The sequence below is a fragment of the Trachemys scripta genome, chromosome 10 (genome assembly GCF_013100865.1).
Source record: "Trachemys scripta elegans isolate TJP31775 chromosome 10, CAS_Tse_1.0, whole genome shotgun sequence".
Classification (NCBI taxonomy): domain Eukaryota; kingdom Metazoa; phylum Chordata; order Testudines; family Emydidae; genus Trachemys; species Trachemys scripta.
Window position 1 is genome coordinate 3,277,136 of NC_048307.1, and position 17,626 is coordinate 3,294,761.

General features: G+C 47.7%; 2 protein-coding genes, 1 long non-coding RNA gene and 2 other non-coding genes across 6 annotated transcripts in view; 3 read left to right on the plus strand and 2 right to left on the minus strand.

Annotated features, from left to right (window-relative positions):
- The window catches only part of TRAF7 (TNF receptor associated factor 7), a 43,420-nt gene extending 33,250 nt beyond the window's left edge, over positions 1-10,170 (minus strand). Inside the window, exon 1 of the mRNA XM_034783101.1 lies at positions 10,044-10,170. The gene's annotated coding sequence lies outside the window, so the exon portion shown is untranslated. The remainder of the gene's footprint in view (positions 1-10,043) is intronic.
- A 380-nt stretch (positions 10,171-10,550) lies between these two features.
- LOC117883960 lies at positions 10,551-11,996 on the plus strand. The gene is made up of 3 exons (XR_004647452.1): positions 10,551-10,587; positions 11,449-11,481; positions 11,808-11,996. It is a non-coding gene; the product is annotated as an uncharacterized LOC117883960 (long non-coding RNA).
- On the plus strand, positions 11,299-11,381 carry LOC117884573. The gene has a single exon (XR_004647594.1). It is a non-coding gene; the product is annotated as a small nucleolar RNA SNORD60 (small nucleolar RNA).
- On the plus strand, positions 11,566-11,650 carry LOC117884572. Its single transcript, XR_004647593.1, has one exon. It is a non-coding gene; the product is annotated as a small nucleolar RNA SNORD60 (small nucleolar RNA).
- Positions 11,997-13,633: 1,637 nt separating the features above from the next.
- Positions 13,634-17,626, minus strand: part of RAB26 (RAB26, member RAS oncogene family) — a 200,277-nt gene continuing 196,284 nt past the window's right edge. For both annotated transcript variants that reach the window (XM_034784219.1, XM_034784220.1), the window contains exon 9: positions 13,634-17,424. In XM_034784219.1, the coding sequence (XP_034640110.1) occupies positions 17,322-17,424 (103 nt within the window). In that variant the 3' untranslated portion in view covers positions 13,634-17,321. The remainder of the gene's footprint in view (positions 17,425-17,626) is intronic.

Sequence of the window (17,626 nt, forward strand, 5' to 3'; positions counted from 1 at the left end):
ATACATAGAATCTGCCGTCATGGGTTGAACTTTTTCCACTTTGCCAAGCTGCGGTAAGAATGGGTTGTCTGTGTTTTACTTCCAGGCCAAAAAACATTGTCTGATGGAAAGCTGAAAAGCCACCTTCTGTTGAGAACTGGCTCTTGGATTCAAGGCAGGGCATCCCTCTAGAAAGACTGGTTACAACAAGCAGGAGGCCAGCTTTGTGGATTTGGAACATCTCTGGGGATATCACACCTTCTCTACTTGATAAAGAATTCTGGACACCCGAAGACAGAGTCACACGTCAGGGCTCAGCAGACCCTTCTCTCTCCCTTTCTCTCAGCCTTTAACTGTGTGTATGCGACAGAGACAGCCCTAGAAATTGCAATTCTCTGCACAGAGCACAGAGACAGCGCAGCCATCAGCAGTGTGAGCCTCTTTCCACTGTCAATGGGTCACAACTTCTGCCCTGGAGGGGACTCTATCTCTCTACAACTGTGAGAGGAGTTCAGTCTCTATGGCTTATTCAATCCTTGACTGGTACAAAAGCAGGCTAGGACAGCCTTGTGGCTAAGGCACAAAGGAGACCAGATTCATGGGGTCTATTCCTGGCTCTGCCACAGTCTCACCAGGCGACCTTGGGAGAGTCACCTCACCTTTCTGGGTCTCAGTTTCTCCATGTGTAAAATGAGGATAACGATACCCACCTCACAGGGGTTGTGAAGCTGGATTAATAGATTGTTAAATCCAGAAGAGACCATTATGATGATCTAGTCTGACCTGTACAAAACAGGCCAGAGAATTCACCAAGTGATTTCTGCAGCAGCCTGTAACTTCTGGTTGAGCTACTGCAAGTGTTTAGAGAGTCTAGAAAGCGCGTTGAGATCCGCCAACAGACTGTGCTGGAGAAGTGCAAAATATTGTTAACAGAGGTCCAATAAAAGGGGCCCCGGTTACTGCCGTTCAGGACGGCAGGTTTTGTAGCACTGGTCTCTGTTCTTCAGGAACAGAATCAGCCTTTCGAGTCTATGTATGTTCTTTTGCTGGGCTCAGACATCGTGCTTCTTCTCTGAGCCCCTCTGGAGTGGTTTTCCCCTTCTAGAAAATAATCAGCTTTAGTTATGGACAAACTATTTGCAATATTTTGTTTTAAAAATGGAATCAATAACGTTTACACATTCTTACAACTGGATCAAAAATCATTTTCCGAGGGCTAAAGCATCTAGTTTTTCATTAGATCACATCACAGCTTAGCTCAGAGATCAAAGGTCACAATCAATCTTGAAGCATTGAAAACAAAAACTCTGCTTCACCACGCTTTCCCCTGACTTAATTTTAGGAAACCTGGGGGGAAAAAACATCCCCTAGTAAACAGACTTTTCTGACTGCATAAAACTCAAAGGGCTAGACTTTCAGAAGGGTCCAGCGTCTACAACTGGGGCCACATTTTCAAGAGTTCAGCCTTAATAAGTGGCCAGACTGTCAGAGGAGATCAGCACGCTGCAGAACTCTCTTGTGTTGTATCCTATAGCGCATCTAGACCCTTTTTTGGAGGTGTGCATTTTTATCGAGTTACATCCTATGGGCCCAGTCTTGCAGCTCTCACTGTGGAGAGACAGTGACCCCAGCATCAATGGAAATCAGGGCTTCAAAATCAGAGCATGACCATGAGAGATGATATTTAAAAAGCAGATGACAGAATTAAAAATCACATCACAATTGGCACTAATTGGTCCCACAATTCACTTTAAGAAATCTGAAGCCATTTTCAGTTACCAAGGGCTCTCCAGAGAGACGTCCGACAGGCCGTTACCGACTGCAGACCAGTCCCAGCGCTGTCGTAATTAAATAAACCTAATGCTCAATTTAGTACTTTACCTAATAACACAGAACACGTACACAGCATTTTCCATGTTCAGAGTTCTGCAGATGTACTAGCTAAGCCTCGCCATCCCCCAGAGAGGTAGGTAAGTATTCTCCCCATTTCACGGGTGGGTTAAACTGAGGCACAGAGTGGGGAAGTGCTTTTGGCACAAGATCATGCAGCAAGTCAGCAGCAGAGCTAGGGTGTGGAGGAAACCACCCCAACCTCAGCCCTGGTGGTGGTGTATATGTGCACAAGAAATACACATCTGACACAAAGCACAACTGTCTACTCTGGGCAGGATGTCGGAATTAGCGTCTGACCCAGAAGTAGTGATAACAGACCCAGGAAACTACTGTCCAAACACAGACCCGGACCTCATCCCCTACACATCTCACTTCCCCAGCTCCCCCCATTCATACACAGGCTCCTCAAATATTCTGTGGCAGAGGAATTTGCCTGTGAAAAAGCAGCAGCTGAATCTGTCCTCAATCAATCAAACCTTTGGTGTTTGACTCACATTGGTTGCAGTGGATTTAAAAGCCGTCATTCACTTGAATTGTGACGGGATTTAAACACCACCAAATACCCAGTGGTCAAGTTTAATAAGTGATCAAAGAAATCCCTGTCAATATCAAGGGAACTGTTGCCAAGTGGTAGAAAACCTGCCGCACCCTGGACACTAAAATCAGCACATTACAGTCTGCCTTCCTAAAACTCCCCGCAATTGGATGACTTTTTCTTCTTTACCTCCTGTCCTAGACTGTTGTGTACTGCTATCGTCCGCTGTTAAACAGCCACTATGTTCCATCCTAATGGTGGCTGCATTCCTCTGGCAGGGGCCAGCAATTCCATACGGGGATTCTTCTGGCTGAAAGGCATTCCGAGAAACACAAGCCAGAATCTCTACCCAAACATATGTAGCGTCCATTTTTTTTTTACACCACTTTGAAATCGGATGACTTGCTTTACGCATGTTCTGGGTGCAACTGGTTTGCTTTAAGGACTCATCTGAAATATGCCAACCATTGCCCCCCTACTAGAAATGTCACAAAAGCAATGAGAAGAGAAAAATTTCAGTGTGTGTCAGTTGTCTGCTCATATTACTACATCTCCCTGAACTTTGCTGCTTAAAACAGAAACAATCAGATGCAATGCAAGCCAGCCAACACTACTGCTAGAGAAACTTTCAACCAGCATCAGAGCAAAGGAAATAGAGACTACTGATAGCAGGGATTGGAACGGGTCGCAAAAGATAGCCATAAACAGACCTAGGAACCCCGAGAGAACAGACCCTTGATTCCTTCAGATAAATTTGTGACAATGGTGATTTCCAAATGTAAGCGCAAAAATCTAGTAGCAGCTTTTAGATAGAAAATGTACCAAAACCCATACTAATGACCCATTCAAACGTTTCCTTTAATAACACAGCGCCCTTTACAGCGGGATGACATTTTTAAGAGAAGCTGACATACAAACCTCCTTAGTTAGCATTTGTGACACATTTTGGAAATGTAGAGTCCCCCGATCACTGCACAGGAAAGGGTTAATGACGCGTCACGCTGACCTTATATACCAGCACATTCAGATATCTTAAGGTATTGCAATTAGGTGCAGGCGAAGGGTAACAGCCACTTCCAAACGGGCCTTGAATTTTAGCTCCATTCAGCTTCCTTACTCAGCTTTGAATACAGTTCTGAACACGCAGAACGCTTCCCTCACTTGTCACTGATTACTAAAAAACAACAGCCACCTTCCGCCTGTGCTTCAAACAGAAACTCTGCCGACATGCACAGGACACTCCTCACACAGGGCTTTACCTTGCACGAAATTCACTCGGGCTAGTCAAGCTGGAAGCAAAGCTGGCCAAGTAGCTCCCAGGACAAAGTGCTCCAGCTCCAGGCAGACTTTTACTCTTTCAAAATGTCTCTTCCACTATCTGTGTGCGTGTCTGTGTGTATCGCTGGCTCTTACGTGATGTAAACAGAAAGGCATGCAGAGAAGTGGGTGATATGCAAATTCAGCTGGAAAATCCCACAGCTCAGCCAATCCCAACTCTCCATTTCGGCTTTGTCCGGGTTGTTCTCTGAGTCCAAAGAGATTTAGACTAGCAAGGAAAACCCTCCCCACACACGGATTTACTCTGGCCTGACAAACCTCCCAGGAGAGGTTAGTACATACAGTGCTCGCTCCAGAGGGATTTTAGAACTGGGCCAAAGAAGGGCAGAAATCCTCAAACTCCTCATACCGTTTAGCAGTTTAATAAACGGCAGCTCACGGTGTGCAGCCCTGCCCAGGGAACGCTGGGGTGACTGGAACTGTTGTGATCAAAGAGCCCTGTTACTGAGTGGAGAGCCTGTCCCACAAGCTAGAGTTCAGGAGACGGCTCGCTGGAGTTACAGGTCTGGGAAACTGCTCCAATGAGATAAGCATCGGGTCGTAGGATTTTAGGTTTGCCCCGGCTGCAGCCAGTGATCTCCAAGGGGAAACACACGCGGCCCTTTCTCCATCGCTTTCAAATCAACCCCCTAGTTATGTTTTATCCTAGCTCTTAAGAGTCACTGTTGACTCAGCTGTAGCCCACTGGAGGTTAAGGGGAAGAGGTCAGTTTGCAACATCCAAAACGAACCAAAACTCTGTCGGTGACATTTGGACAAACACGCAGTTTTTGGCTTTGTGTTTTAAACTGGTGGTGGGATTTTCAGATGTGCCCTGCACTGGCCTAACACAGCTCCCATTTAAATCAACGGGAATTTTACCCTTGACTTCAGTGGGAGCCGAGCTAGGCCGGGGAGGTGGGGGGGGGGGGGGGAGGACGTTTGAAAATTCCTCACTCAAACCTTCGGATGCACTTATACCCCACTGAGACCCCCAACGCCGCAGTGACGGGACTGTGCCTGTTTGGGAAACCGAGCAGGCCTAGATCTCTTGCCCAAAGAGAACAAAGTGACGTCGGAGTGTGTGGGAAGCAGCGTAAAAGGGTGAAGAGCAAACAGGGTTTTTAAATGCTGCTTGTTTCCGTAATCGAAGGGGGCAGAAGTAAGACTGGGAAGGATCTTCTCCCCTGTGTCCTTCGGATGACACGGACGGAGGAGATGTGTGAGTTTGACCGGGGCCATACGCAGTCTGAAAGACTAACATTAACCTAGTGGAAGATGTATAGATTTGAAAGCCAGAAGGGACTGTTGAGATCATACATAGGATCAAGCCCTTTTTTGTTGAGGGTGCTGGGCACCCACAGCACACCCTAAAGTCAACTGGAAGTTGCAGGACGCTCAGCACCACTCAGAATCAGTCCCAAGTAAACAATCCTTTCAGCTGTAATTCCCCTCCAGCTCGTCACATGCCACAGCTTCCTGCAGAGCGCGGCCTAGCCACGGGGAGTTGCACAAGCAAGAACAAACCGAACAACCTCCCAGACCTCTTGCCTCTGGGTTTCTCACCCCTGTAGTACGAATGCAGCGTTGATGGCTGTCCAGCGTGGCTGTGGAGGAGTTAATACAGGTACTACTGTTACCGAACCCCACCACATCTCTTAAGCTTCCTTTCTGGAGCTATTTTCACTCACTGAACGCTTACACCCCGCCCACTTTGTGCCCCGGTTTGGCCTTGGTTGCCCAACACCACTTCGGAATATTTCACCAGAGAGAAACTGATCTTCACCTTTGCCTGGCCACACCTTGCTGGGGCATTTTATTTGCAGCTGAGCAAGATCAGCCCCAGTGCAGAGCACTCCGAAAAGCAAATCCAGCCCTTTCCAGATGGTCATATTTGAGTTTTCTGTGGCATTCCTCAGTCTGATTCTGGGAAATACTGCAGTAAACTCCATCCCCACCGCATGGGAGTGAAGGCACTGGGATTGGAGAGCTGTGATCTATTTCCTCTGCCACCGATTTCCCATGTGTCCTTGGGCAAGTCACTTCATCTCTCTGGGCTCAGTTCCTCACTGTCAAATACCAAGCCCTTTCTCCTTGTTCATTTAGGTTCTAAAATCTCGGGAGCAGGGCCTGGTTCTTACTATGTACATGTGCAGCACCTAGCACAATGGAGCCCCATTTTCAGTTGAGGCCTCTAGCCACTCCAGTAATACCATGAATAATAATAACTGCGGATTTCTTTAAGTGGTAACTGCTGAATGTGTGCCAAAGGGCTGACTGCACCATGCACTCAGCTCAGTGCTTCTCCAATGATGAGCAACGGTATAGCTACAGATAGGTTAAACACATGTAATGGGATGGATTGGTAAGGAAAGGGTTAATCCCGCTCTGCCCAGATCTTTGCCTTCAGGGTAGGGATTGTTACTGAGCAGAACAGGGCTGGGCTACAATGGAGCAAACTCCTTTTCTGGGGCGGGGACTAAGAGTGTCTGGACTCGGACTCCGGCCATGTGGAGTCCTTAAGACTGGGCCCAGTGAGCCTTGGCTGCAAGGAACCTTTTGCCTCCCTTCCGCAGAACTCCAAAGGTGTGAGATGTTCCTCCTCCCCCTGCCGCCCCCCCCCCATCCCCTGACTGTCACAGAGAGCCACAGTCTGCTCCAAAACCCCACAGAATTCCTGCTGGGGACAAACTGGGCAGATGAAGGCCCAGGGAGGAACCTGTAACAGAAAGAGATTCCTTAGCAAGTTACTGTATGCGAATGCAATCTCCTATTTAAAGAAAGTGTATCCAGGCTTCTGCTAGTCCTGGCAGCTCGCAGAATAGCAACCTTGGCATGTTCCAAGAGCTGCACGAACGCTAACTAACGGGAACAAAACTCCCAGCTCCTGCCAGTGGATGAAGGAACCCTCTGTTGCGATTTGCTAAGGGTGGATTTTAAACAGCAATTATATTGACAATGGAGGAACTTGGAGCTGAATTTATTTTTAAATGTTCAAGCTTGTCCCAGTTGCTGACACCTACATCAGTGAGCCCTTCATGCTTTGGCTAGGTTCCGCTGCCCCTACATTCCTGAGCCGTTCATCTGCCTCGGACGGGGAGAGTGCCAAGGCTGGACAAACGGGCGAGCAACACATACGCAAAAGAGGTTTCTGGGCATAGGATTTAAACTGAAACTTGTAAGTGACAAGTGCTGACCAGTGCAGAAATTATGTCAGGTAGATCTGGTGCAGGAAGCAATGTCTTGCAACCCACACGTCCTCGATTCCCTGCAGAATCCCATAAGGCCCTGCCAGAAACCAGCATCATTTCTCAGCTCTCTGCTATGAGCAGCATCAGGAGCATGTCAACAAAGCACCCACAACCCAGCCGTCTATATTGCTGGGTAACCCTTCCAGCCATACATCACAAATGTTGGATTAGCTCCATTCAGCTTTTCCCAGAGAGCTTGGGATCAGAATCTTCAAACTTGGGTGTGGAAAGTTAGGCCTGAAATCGACATTATGGCAACTAACCAAGTGGCAACGTTTTCAGAGGCGTCAAGATCCCGCAGCACCAGCTGAAGTCAACATCGACCCTTCGATGGGGGCCAGTGGCTCACACTTTCAGACATTGCAATAGCTGCTAGGTCCAGAATGGTTTTCCTCTGTGAGGAGTGCGGCCTATGGCAGATCGACAGGTTTTACAGACGATTTACCAGATAGTCACTCCTGTTACCACATACACACTTCAGCAGGCCTACTGCAGGCACATCCAGTGTCTGAACCAAAGCCCATTGCAGTAAACAGGAGGGTCTCCATTGACTTCAATGGACATCAATCAGGCCATGGACAGGTTTTATTTTTATATGCATTTTTTATCCTTATTCAGAAAATTGCCCTGTGAACCTCCCCACTCCCCATGGCAGGTAGATATCTATACACAAGAATTATTTAGTATCTGAGGGGTAGCCGTGTTAGTCTGAATCTGTAAAAAGCAACAGAGGGTCCTGTGGCACCTTTAAGACTAACAGAAGTATTGGGAGCATAAGCTTTCGCGGGTAAGAACATCTGAAGAAGTGATGTTCATATTTCCGTTCCTTCATCTCACCTGATGCGTGAGAGAGATTTTGGCACAGCTGTGCTGCCAGGCAGTAATACCCATAGGGGGCCAGGAAACTCCAAGAGAATCTCTCTGCATTCTTCTGCTGGGGAGAAATTGCAGAATGAAGCAAGGACCCCGCAGGGACACTGGTCTATGGGCATGGAGGTCTTGTGTGCCCCCTCACCATTACCTGGCAACACAACTCAGTCCTCAGCTAGTGTCAGTGGGAAACTCTCCAGAGCCAGTGGGGAGGGGAAGAAGGGCAATGCACAGTCCCCCTGCCCACTTCCCTCAGACAGAGGCTCGTCCAGAGAAGCAGGTAGGGATGCTGCCCTGGAGATGGCTGTCCTGCCTGCCCCCATTCTGCACGGCGAGGGTAACCAGGGCACAGTCTGGCCCTCACCCACTTACACAGCCCTTCCGTCCCGGAGCGCGTCGCAAATGTAACCAAATGATACTCCAGCACTTCTCAGAGATTGCTCACCCTGCCGCCATTCTATGCTGAAACATGACAGGGACTTACCACCAATGCTAATCAGGTTAGGTCAGAGGTGAACTGAAATTGCACAGGGACTTTAAGGAGAAAAACTGAAATTACCAGAGCAGAAAGGAATGATTTGGTACCATGTTCAAAGTTCAGAAAATACATTAATGCCACACAGGAGTTCTTTGCAGCGTATGCATCCGAAGAAGTGAGGTTTTTACTCACGAAAGCTTATGCCCAAATAAATCTGTTAGTCTTTAAGGTGCCACCAGACTCCTTGTTGTCTTTGCAGCGTAGTTAATCTCCACAGGGAGAACACAGTAACCTGCTCCTTATTTGTTACATGTGCATCAAAAGCTGTTGTCTACCCTGATCTTTCCTTTCATGTCTATCAGCAGACAGGTTCCTGATTAGTGGCTTACAATGGGATCCCAGCATGAAGGCAAGCTGAATTGAAAGAGAGCCCACGCTTCACAGCTCCACAGAACAAAAAAGATCAGTGGGCTGAAATCTGATCAAGTAGGAAAAAGTGGCTCTGGTCACATGGGCGGCAGCTAGAGGTTGGCATGAAAATCAAGCTGAACTGAAGAGCCAATCTGAGATGAAAGATTCAAAGAGCAATTTTCTACTCTGCCCCAAAGAGGAAGTTCTGTAACCAAAATATCCTTGAGGCAATTGCAGAATCTTACTACTAAATGCACATTGAGAGGCAAGTAATGGGAAAGCTAAGGACACAAACCTGGAGGAAATGTGGTTATTAAGTTGATCAAGAGAAATAGAGGACAATCAGCAGCATATGCCCCGGGTAGGACATGCAACACAACTAGCCAATACAGATTTGAAATGCACTGTATGATAAAGAAGTACATAAAATAACACCTAGCAGAGAGACGGTATTGAGATAAGAGATACGGAGAGTGAGAGGCAGCCAAGACTTATTGAGGCCTATGTCCCATAAGGAGACCTGGCTCTATTGTGCACTGGACAGTCACAACCCCCCATTGGGATTTAACAAATTATTTAACTTTTAATAAAAGACAAGGAAACAACAATCAAGAGAGCCGTGTGCATAGCTTTATCGAGTGGCCAACTGCAGCTCTCAGCACCTCCACACAGCTGTCAACCAGTTAACTAAACACAGGTGCAGCATAGAACAGCTGTTGCAATAATGTGTCACACTTGTCATTCCCAGGCAAGGCTAACTAACAGGAGTGCAGCAACCCACATTGACCTCACGGTGTAACCCCCGTGCATAGAGGCCAACAGCCTCTTAACCCTTGAGGTGCTGAGCTTCTTCCATGAGCTCCCGCAGCAGACCCTGCACCGAGCAGCAAGCCCGGCCGCCCCCGTGCAGGGGAGATCAAACTGCGCCCCCGTTGCAGTGCTGGGAACAGATCACACCAGTGCCCCTGTCACACAACCAGCCACAGCCTCCCGCCACAGCTCCCATCCCCATTCTCCTCACCTGCAGCCTGCCCCACAGCCCCCCCGACACACATAGCCCCCTCCCCACAGTCTCCCCCCTCCCCCAACAGCTCCCATCCCCATTCTCCTCACCTGCAACCTTCCCCCCACCCCCTCCCCGGTCCCCCCACAGAGCCCCCCCCCGACACAGATCCTTTACCCCAGATGCCTCCCCCATGCCCCTCCCCCTCGTGATCCAGCCCCCCCACTGCCCCTCCCCCCATCCCCCGGCCCTCACCCAAGGGCTCCCCAGCCACAGGGCCGGGACCCGCACCCGTCCCCGCACTCACCTGTCGGCGGCGGCGGCCGGACCGCGGCTGGCCGGTACCGGCCCATAGTGATCTCCTGCCCCTCCACCTCCTCCAGCTGCTACCCCGGTGCTTGCTGGGCCTGTCTAGCCAGGCCGGAAGCGCAGGTCCCAGGGCTCCTTGGGAGTTGTAGTCCCTCATCGCCAGCCCCCCGCCCCCTGCCATTCGGCTGTACAGAGAACGCCGCGTCGTATGGACTACAAATCCCAGCAGCCCTAGGCCGCCTTTCCCTGATTGGTGCTCCTCTGCTCAGTCTATGCTGCAATCTATGTCATTATTGGCCACTCGGTCCGTTCTTCACACCTACTGGCCAATCGCGCGGCTAAAGACGAGTCTCTCGTAGGACTGGTGCGTGAGGGGAGCAGCTACCAATTAGAGCCGGAGGAGGCGGGGCTTTACCGAAAAGAGGATTTGTGACTGGCTGTGCGTGAGGAGGGAGCCTGCCCAATGGCGGCCCGGCGGCGGCGGCGGCTATAAAAGTCGCGGTAGGGGGCGGGCACAGTCTCTCCGCGCCGAGGTGGCTGAGGTGAGGGCGGTTCGTTGACGCGCGTGAGGGCCCAGGCTGCCGCCGGGAGAGAGGGGTGGGTGGGGAGCAGCCCCGGGCCCGAGGGACGCCCCCTGGGGAGAGGGGCCGGAACCCAGGAGTCCGGGGCCCGGTGTGGCGCTGCGCGCGGCCAAGCCCCGCCCGCGCCGCGGGCTCCCTGTGGGGGAGGGGTTGGACACGAGGCCGCTAACACGTTCACCAGCTCTAGTGTGGACGGGCCGGGGGCGGCTGTAACCCGTGTTAGCGGGGCGTGGCCACGCAACCCAGACCCCCTCCCCCGGCTGGCACGTGTTCAACGCCTCCTGCCTTGGGAGTGAGGCTGATTCCTGGTGTGAGCAGGGCAGGGGGGCGTTTCTCACGGGCCAGCGGGGTAGGGCTATACTGGGTGCTGAGGGCAGGGCTTGAATCCTCTGCTCATGTAGATGCAGCTTACAGTATCTGTGTAAACTGGGACTCTCATCCCCCCCATGCCAAGTCCTAACCTGCCGGGCCAGCTAATGTGTCAAGGCGGTCCTGCGGTCTCTGTTTCAAACTTGTTGGCCATCATAGTTTTAATGCACCTGTTTTTTTTTCTACCGTAAACTTAACCTTTGGGTCCGTTACTGAGGAACGCTTGCCCCAGTTAGAGGTCGGACAAGCTGCTGTTGTGGAGGTTGCCGCATTAACCATTGCAGGACGTGTCCTGCCGAGGGTAGCCTGTGATGAGCTTTCCATTTCTGACACCTCGTATGAGTATTGCCCAAGCAGTACTTGATTACGCTTCATGCCTGAGGCTGCACGTTGTACTTGTCACTATCATTACTACTTTGAGATGTATTAAGTGGTGTGGTGTTTTTTTTTAAGGTTACCCGATGCCTCTGGTCAACGCAAGTTGAGGTGAGTCTACACCAGTGATTCTTGTTAAAATGAGGCCAAAATGAACTCTGCATGTTTCGATAGGGCCAGCAAACCCTAAACTTGAGCCAGTGATGAGCTACTTTATTTCTGACACCTCGTCTGAAAACTGTACCTGCAGTATTTGATTATGCTTTTTTGGCTGAGGCTCAGAGTAGTTTTAAAACTTGTTTAGGTAAGGGTGAAAATCCTGACACGGACTGGAATAGAGAAGCTTGTAATCTGGGGGGGGGGGGGGGGGAGTCAGTTTGCTACCTCATACTTTGTATTTACTGGTTGGAGTTTAATGCTGCTGTCTGTCTTTGTAGGAATGAAATGGACCAGAAGAGCTCACTTCCATTGTTGGCATCAAAACAACTGTAAAGCTCATTAATTCAAATACAGAGGCTTTAATTTGGATTTACTTTAAGGCACATGTGACCTGTTATGCATTTTGAATGAAACATGAAAGGTATATTGTATGAGTGAAATGTAAGTTATTAAACCAATTGAAACAATTTGCTGTTTTAATGTATGAGACTTGTCTATTGATTCACATAACATGTCAAAGTGTTCACTCCTGGGTGAAGGTGGTTTGTGCAGATGGAGTTTTCTGAAGTGCTAATCTAAACTGCCATAAAACTCAGTACTGTTTCAAGGGCAGGGGGCATTTCTTTGGTTTTATCTTTACAAATAAAAAGTGTATAGAACAGAATACAGGAACTTCAAGTTTTGCCTTTGTGATACTACCACCACTGGTAGTTGTATTTCTTATTGGAAAAGAGCCTGGTGGGGCGGGGGGTACAAGAGCAGGAGAGGAATATGCTGTTAAAACATTGTGGTGTGGAAGTAAGAATAATCATTTTATCTGGAAAAGACTATCCTTAATTCCATGCTACTCTCTAGCATGTAGCTTTGGCCCAAGGTTCAACAACCCTAACCCTCTGCCTTATTCTTGTGAGGTGAGGGGAGACTTATCCCCATTTAGTCTTGGAAAACTAACACAAGTGAAGTGCCTAGAGCACACATCTAGGCACCGGTAGAGTAAGAATCAAGCTGTCCTGAATCTTCGTATGCTGTTCCCCTGAAGTAACAGCTAAAGCTAGCAATTCTTCTGTTTTCAAAGATGGCCTTGGGCTTTGGTAGCTAGTCCAAACAAGAAACCCCCTATTAACACATTTTGGCCAGATGTTTAATCTAATTCTACCATAGTTGATGCAACAAGGAATTCTTTGGTTTACTACTCTGGTCTTCAGTAATGGACAGAAAGCTGTCTTGATATTTGGCAAAAACTAGGCTGCAAAGAAACAGCTGGAGAAAACTGGAAACAGTTCAGTAAGAGCACATCACTGGGGTTAAGCTGAACTGTCCATCAGTCTGTTACTAGCAGGATTTAATAGTAAATTCACTACAGTTAACTCTTGTTGAGGTGCATGTCCAAAGAGACAAGTGGAAGGGTTAAACCTTAGATTTAACTTGCCTTGGAATTGTGCAGAAAACTCCAGTGGGTTTTTTTGATACCTACCATAAAGCTGAAGTTACAGTGGCCTAGCCTACAGCAGTAGACAGTGTAGATGTTCTAAGCAGAAAAAGACCAGAGTGAACATTGGACTCTGTCTAGAGCAGTGGGGGAGATCTGAAATGCAGTTTACTTGACAAAGCTCTTCCTGCCTGGGTAGGGGTGTGATCTTTCTCCCCTGCTGCAATTCAATCTAGCAGTGAAGTCAATTTAAGTGATCTGGTGGGAGAGATCAGAAAGATGCTGCTTACAGCAATAGGCTTTTTTTTTTGTGGTTGGGGTAACTAAACAGCTGAGGGTGTCATTTTTGTTTCTACTCAGCTGAGTGCTCTCAATGTTGAAAACAATTGTAAAGACTGAGGCTCATTTAAAAAAAATTTATTAAGAGGAACAGAACATAAAAACTGTAAAACAAGTGACAGCAAGTTAGTGCACACAACACAGGGTTTTTAGGCTTGTTTATGATTGTACTGAATAATTCTTCCTCGCTTGGTGGCAGTAAAAGCCCATGTAAAAATAGATGCCAAGAACTCATATAAATCCCAGGAGGTGCTGCAGTAGAGTCTAGATTAGTTTTGAGAAATAGACTGCAGAAGTCAAGCAGCAGAAAGAGGGCTTGAATCAGGTGCAGTGGGATAGTCTAGGCTTTTAACCAGAAAAAAATCAGTTATTTGATACTGGTTGTTAGTTAATTTCTGCTATTAAAACAATGTTTGCTACACACCAGAGGGATTTAGTTGGGGAGGAAGGCAGGAAAGCACACTGCAGTGACACTGACATTTTTTGCTCTCTTAAATACCTGATTTTTAAATAGTTCTATTCCTACTGGCAGATTGTAAAGAATGGAGGTGGGGTTTTTTTAGGTTTACCAAAGACCGCAAAGCTCAAAGGATTATGCCCTGCTAGGAGAATGGCAGCAATCTGCCAGAACTTTAGTATTCAGTATACTGGTGAGTTTTCCAGAAGGATTTTGCAATTAGTGGTCAGTGTTTGGTCTCTCCATACAATGACTAAGGCTGGTGTCTTGCAGTGGGGGATCCCCATATGCTTCTCAATACTGAGAATATTCAGGTGCTGTTAGACCCCTGAAAAGCAGTTCTGTTAAAAGCAGAATCTAATTAACAAGTTCTGGTTTATAGGTGATTTCACAAAGTTAGATACTTTCAGTGGTAGGCAGGGGGAAGCATTTTATTTAGGTGCCCCATGGAGCCGCCAGACCCAAGGAAAGGAGAAGAGTAGAAAGCTCCTTCAAGGCCTTTGCTTATCAAAAAGAGGAAGAAGTGCTCCACAGGCAACTTTAGGCCAGATCCAGACTCTCACTGCCCAAACAAATCGTAGTGATGCTCTAATGTCCCCATGTATATTTCTGCTGGGTCCTCTTCTAGCCCTAGACAACTCCCTCTGCCTATGAGTTCTGCAAATACTGTAGTGACTCAGAATATTGGTACACTCAGTAGCAGCAGAGTCAATACGGAGGAGTGCCACTTATCTCCATTAATCTCACCCAAAGAGGTTAAGTGCAGTCTAATAAGAGGGAATGAGGCTGGCTAGCTAAGAAAAAAAACTATTTGCCAGCTGGATGGCAGGACAGAGCTACTGATGTTAGCAGCAACAGAAGCACAGCAAAGCTCACCTGTGCACACTAATGCCATCATCCAGACTCATTATCTCAATCTCCAACTCCTACTGCCCCTTACAAGCTTGCAAAAAGTGAAAACAGCCATGAATTGGACAATTTTAGGGTGGATAGGTGGTCTAATGTGTGACTCACAGGGTGGCTATTGCAAACACATGGCTCTTTACCCAGAGAGCAAGTAGCTTATATGTAAAAGGTAGCCTCCTGTGAGGAAACAATGCATGTGCTGTAGTTACTCACAAAATAGTTTCCCAGAGAATAGGCAGCACCTTCTCCTAGGAGAGATCTTAAACCATCTTTGCACTGTTTGAACAAAGGCAAGCTGAACCATGCTGTCCACTTGCATCTTTTCTAAAATCCACTCAGATCACAGAAGCCACATGCAGGGAGCAATTAGACACCGCTATGAGCCGGAGAGAGTGGGGATCAGATGAGTTCGCTGAATCCAGGGCAGTAGTTGCACTTCACTGGGCCCTGCTACAGGGCACACTAGCTTCATGGAGACAACTGCCAGGAAGTGCAGTCTGCATGATGCATTTCATTGCCTGCAAACACTGGCAGAACAGCTCCTTGAGTCCTACCCAATAGCATGCCTGGGGGGGGTCAGTTATTTATAGCAGAGAGCTGGGATCTATCAGCACCTCCCTCTTCAGGCCAAGATTCACATCATGTTATTTCACTAGCATCTAGAGCAGGCAGGGGCTGCAGTACTGTACAGCTGTCCAAAGATTTTCATCACAATATTTTTTGACAAAAAAAATCAAACTTTTTTTGGTAAATTTTTTTGTTTTGAAGAAAACAGTTTACAATTTTTAAACAAAAACTGAAAAAAATTAATGGGAAATTTAAGAAAAAGTTTCCAGGAAAAAAGAATTGCCGTGTTTGGACTAGGTCGGGGTTGTAGCTTTTGTTTTTATGACTCTTCCGTGCCCTGCTGCCGCTACTAAAAATGCACCAGACTGCTCTTAACCGAGTATCTATATTTGTAAAGTTGCCAGTCTTTGTACAGCACTCACCTTTAAAGCAGCTCATTGAAGCAAAGTGACTTTCTCGGAGGCCTGAGATCATTGCTTCAGTGGCTGGGCCTGAATCTTGCATTCCTTTCAAACTCCACGCTCCCATCGGCAGGAGCAAGTTATAGGTGTGGACGGAATGCAGCATCACAACTCAACTCGGTTCAGCTGAACAGAACAAGGGGGTGGATTTTAATGAGCTAAGTAATCCCCAACCTGCTTGCAGCTGGTGGGGGTTTGATTTGCTGATTAAAAGAATTGTTTATTTCACAATTAAAGTGGTGTTGGGAAACTCAGTGCAATTAACCCTGATAGTCAGAAATATGAAATTTGCAACTATCTGCCGTTAAAAATCCCCTTTTGGCAATAATGTCTCTGAACTCTCCCAAAGACTGCATTTAGAAGTGCATTACAAAAATAACAGATTCCAATGAACAGTGCTGGCAAAGGGCTTTTAACAAACCTGTACAGTTAAAACCTATAGCATTCTCCTTGGCTTTCTTTAGCTGAAAGAAAGATCTATCCCAAGAGAGTTTTAAAGAAATCAAAGCATTGCAGTCTGAAAACGCTATCACCCACGTTAAGATAGTTAGAATAAGCTGCAATACATTGGGGTTTTTTTACTTACTCAGAATACTAGAAACAGCAATAATGGAGAGCAAAAGCCTTTATCAAACATGTAAATAGTCAGGGTTTCTCTGTACAACAGGTATGGTTGCAGGAGCTTACTCAAAACCAGACAGCTAAGCTCTTGTCTTTTGCAGGGCAGAGCAGGAGAAGCCTCTCTAGCAAGGAATGTACGTTACACAACATGGTAAAACTGACATATGTAACAAGGGAGAGACTACAAAAATGTTTGCCTTGAAAACAGAGATCTTTCTTGGGCATGTTTATAGATCTATAATACACACAAAATGTACCCTGGGCCAAAATGTTTTCATAATTGAATTCTGAGTGGGAAAAGAAAAACGGAATGGAGCGGGGTAGCCCAGAAACAGAGTTATGGGGGGCGGGGGGAGAGTTTCCCTCAGTCATGTAATAATACCTAGCACTTCTATAGCACCTTCCGAACATTAATCCTCACAGTGCCCTCTGCTGCTGGGTAAGTATTATCATCCCCATTTTACAGGTGGGGAAACCGAGACACAAGGAGGTCAAATGACTTGCCCAAGGCCACAGAGGGAGTAAGTGTCAAGAGCCACCATGCTAACAGGAGTTCTTGATGTCTAGGTGTGCGTGTGGACCAATACCAAACTCCTCTCTGGACATGTTAGAGAAAGTCTGTGTCAAACCCATGTCAGGATTAGCAACCGTTCGCTCGTAGGAATGGACAGGTCCCCAGGGACTGATGTGGGACAGACAATGTTTTTGTCCCCCTGGGAGGAACTTGAAGTTTTACACCCCACCTGAAGCGATCACAGCGTGTAATTAACGAATACTACTACAATGGGGCGTCGGGCCGCGGTGCCTGGAATGTCGGGGCTGCACCAGAGCCAGCGTCGGGGCTGCCAGGAAAGAGCCTTTTCTTCTGCTCCTTTCAGTGCACATCTCAGCTCACCTTTACAAGAACACACAGACAATGAACACACATGCACATACTGTCCACGAGGAGGGAGCGTGGCACATGAATACTTGGCATGAGTCTGTACAGTTGCCCTGGCTGCTGGAGCCTGCTTTAGGATCCGCAGCATCCCGAGCCTCTGACTTCCTTCTTCACATAGTCATGGAGCTTGAATTTGGGCTCATTGGGCAGCTTCATGGACCTGTGTTTCAGCTCCCTGCGGGAGAGACAGGCGCGAGGTTATTGCTTTGCCTGTAAAAGGAACCCCCGGGGAGCAAATCACAGGCAGGAAAAGCCTTTAGCAATGCCATCTTCATTGCACTGCCTTGGCTCGTTCTCAGGCTAAGCTGGGCTGGGCTAGGTACTTAGGCTGTGGTTCAGGAAAGCACGTAACCACATGGTTAAAGTCCCACTGAAGT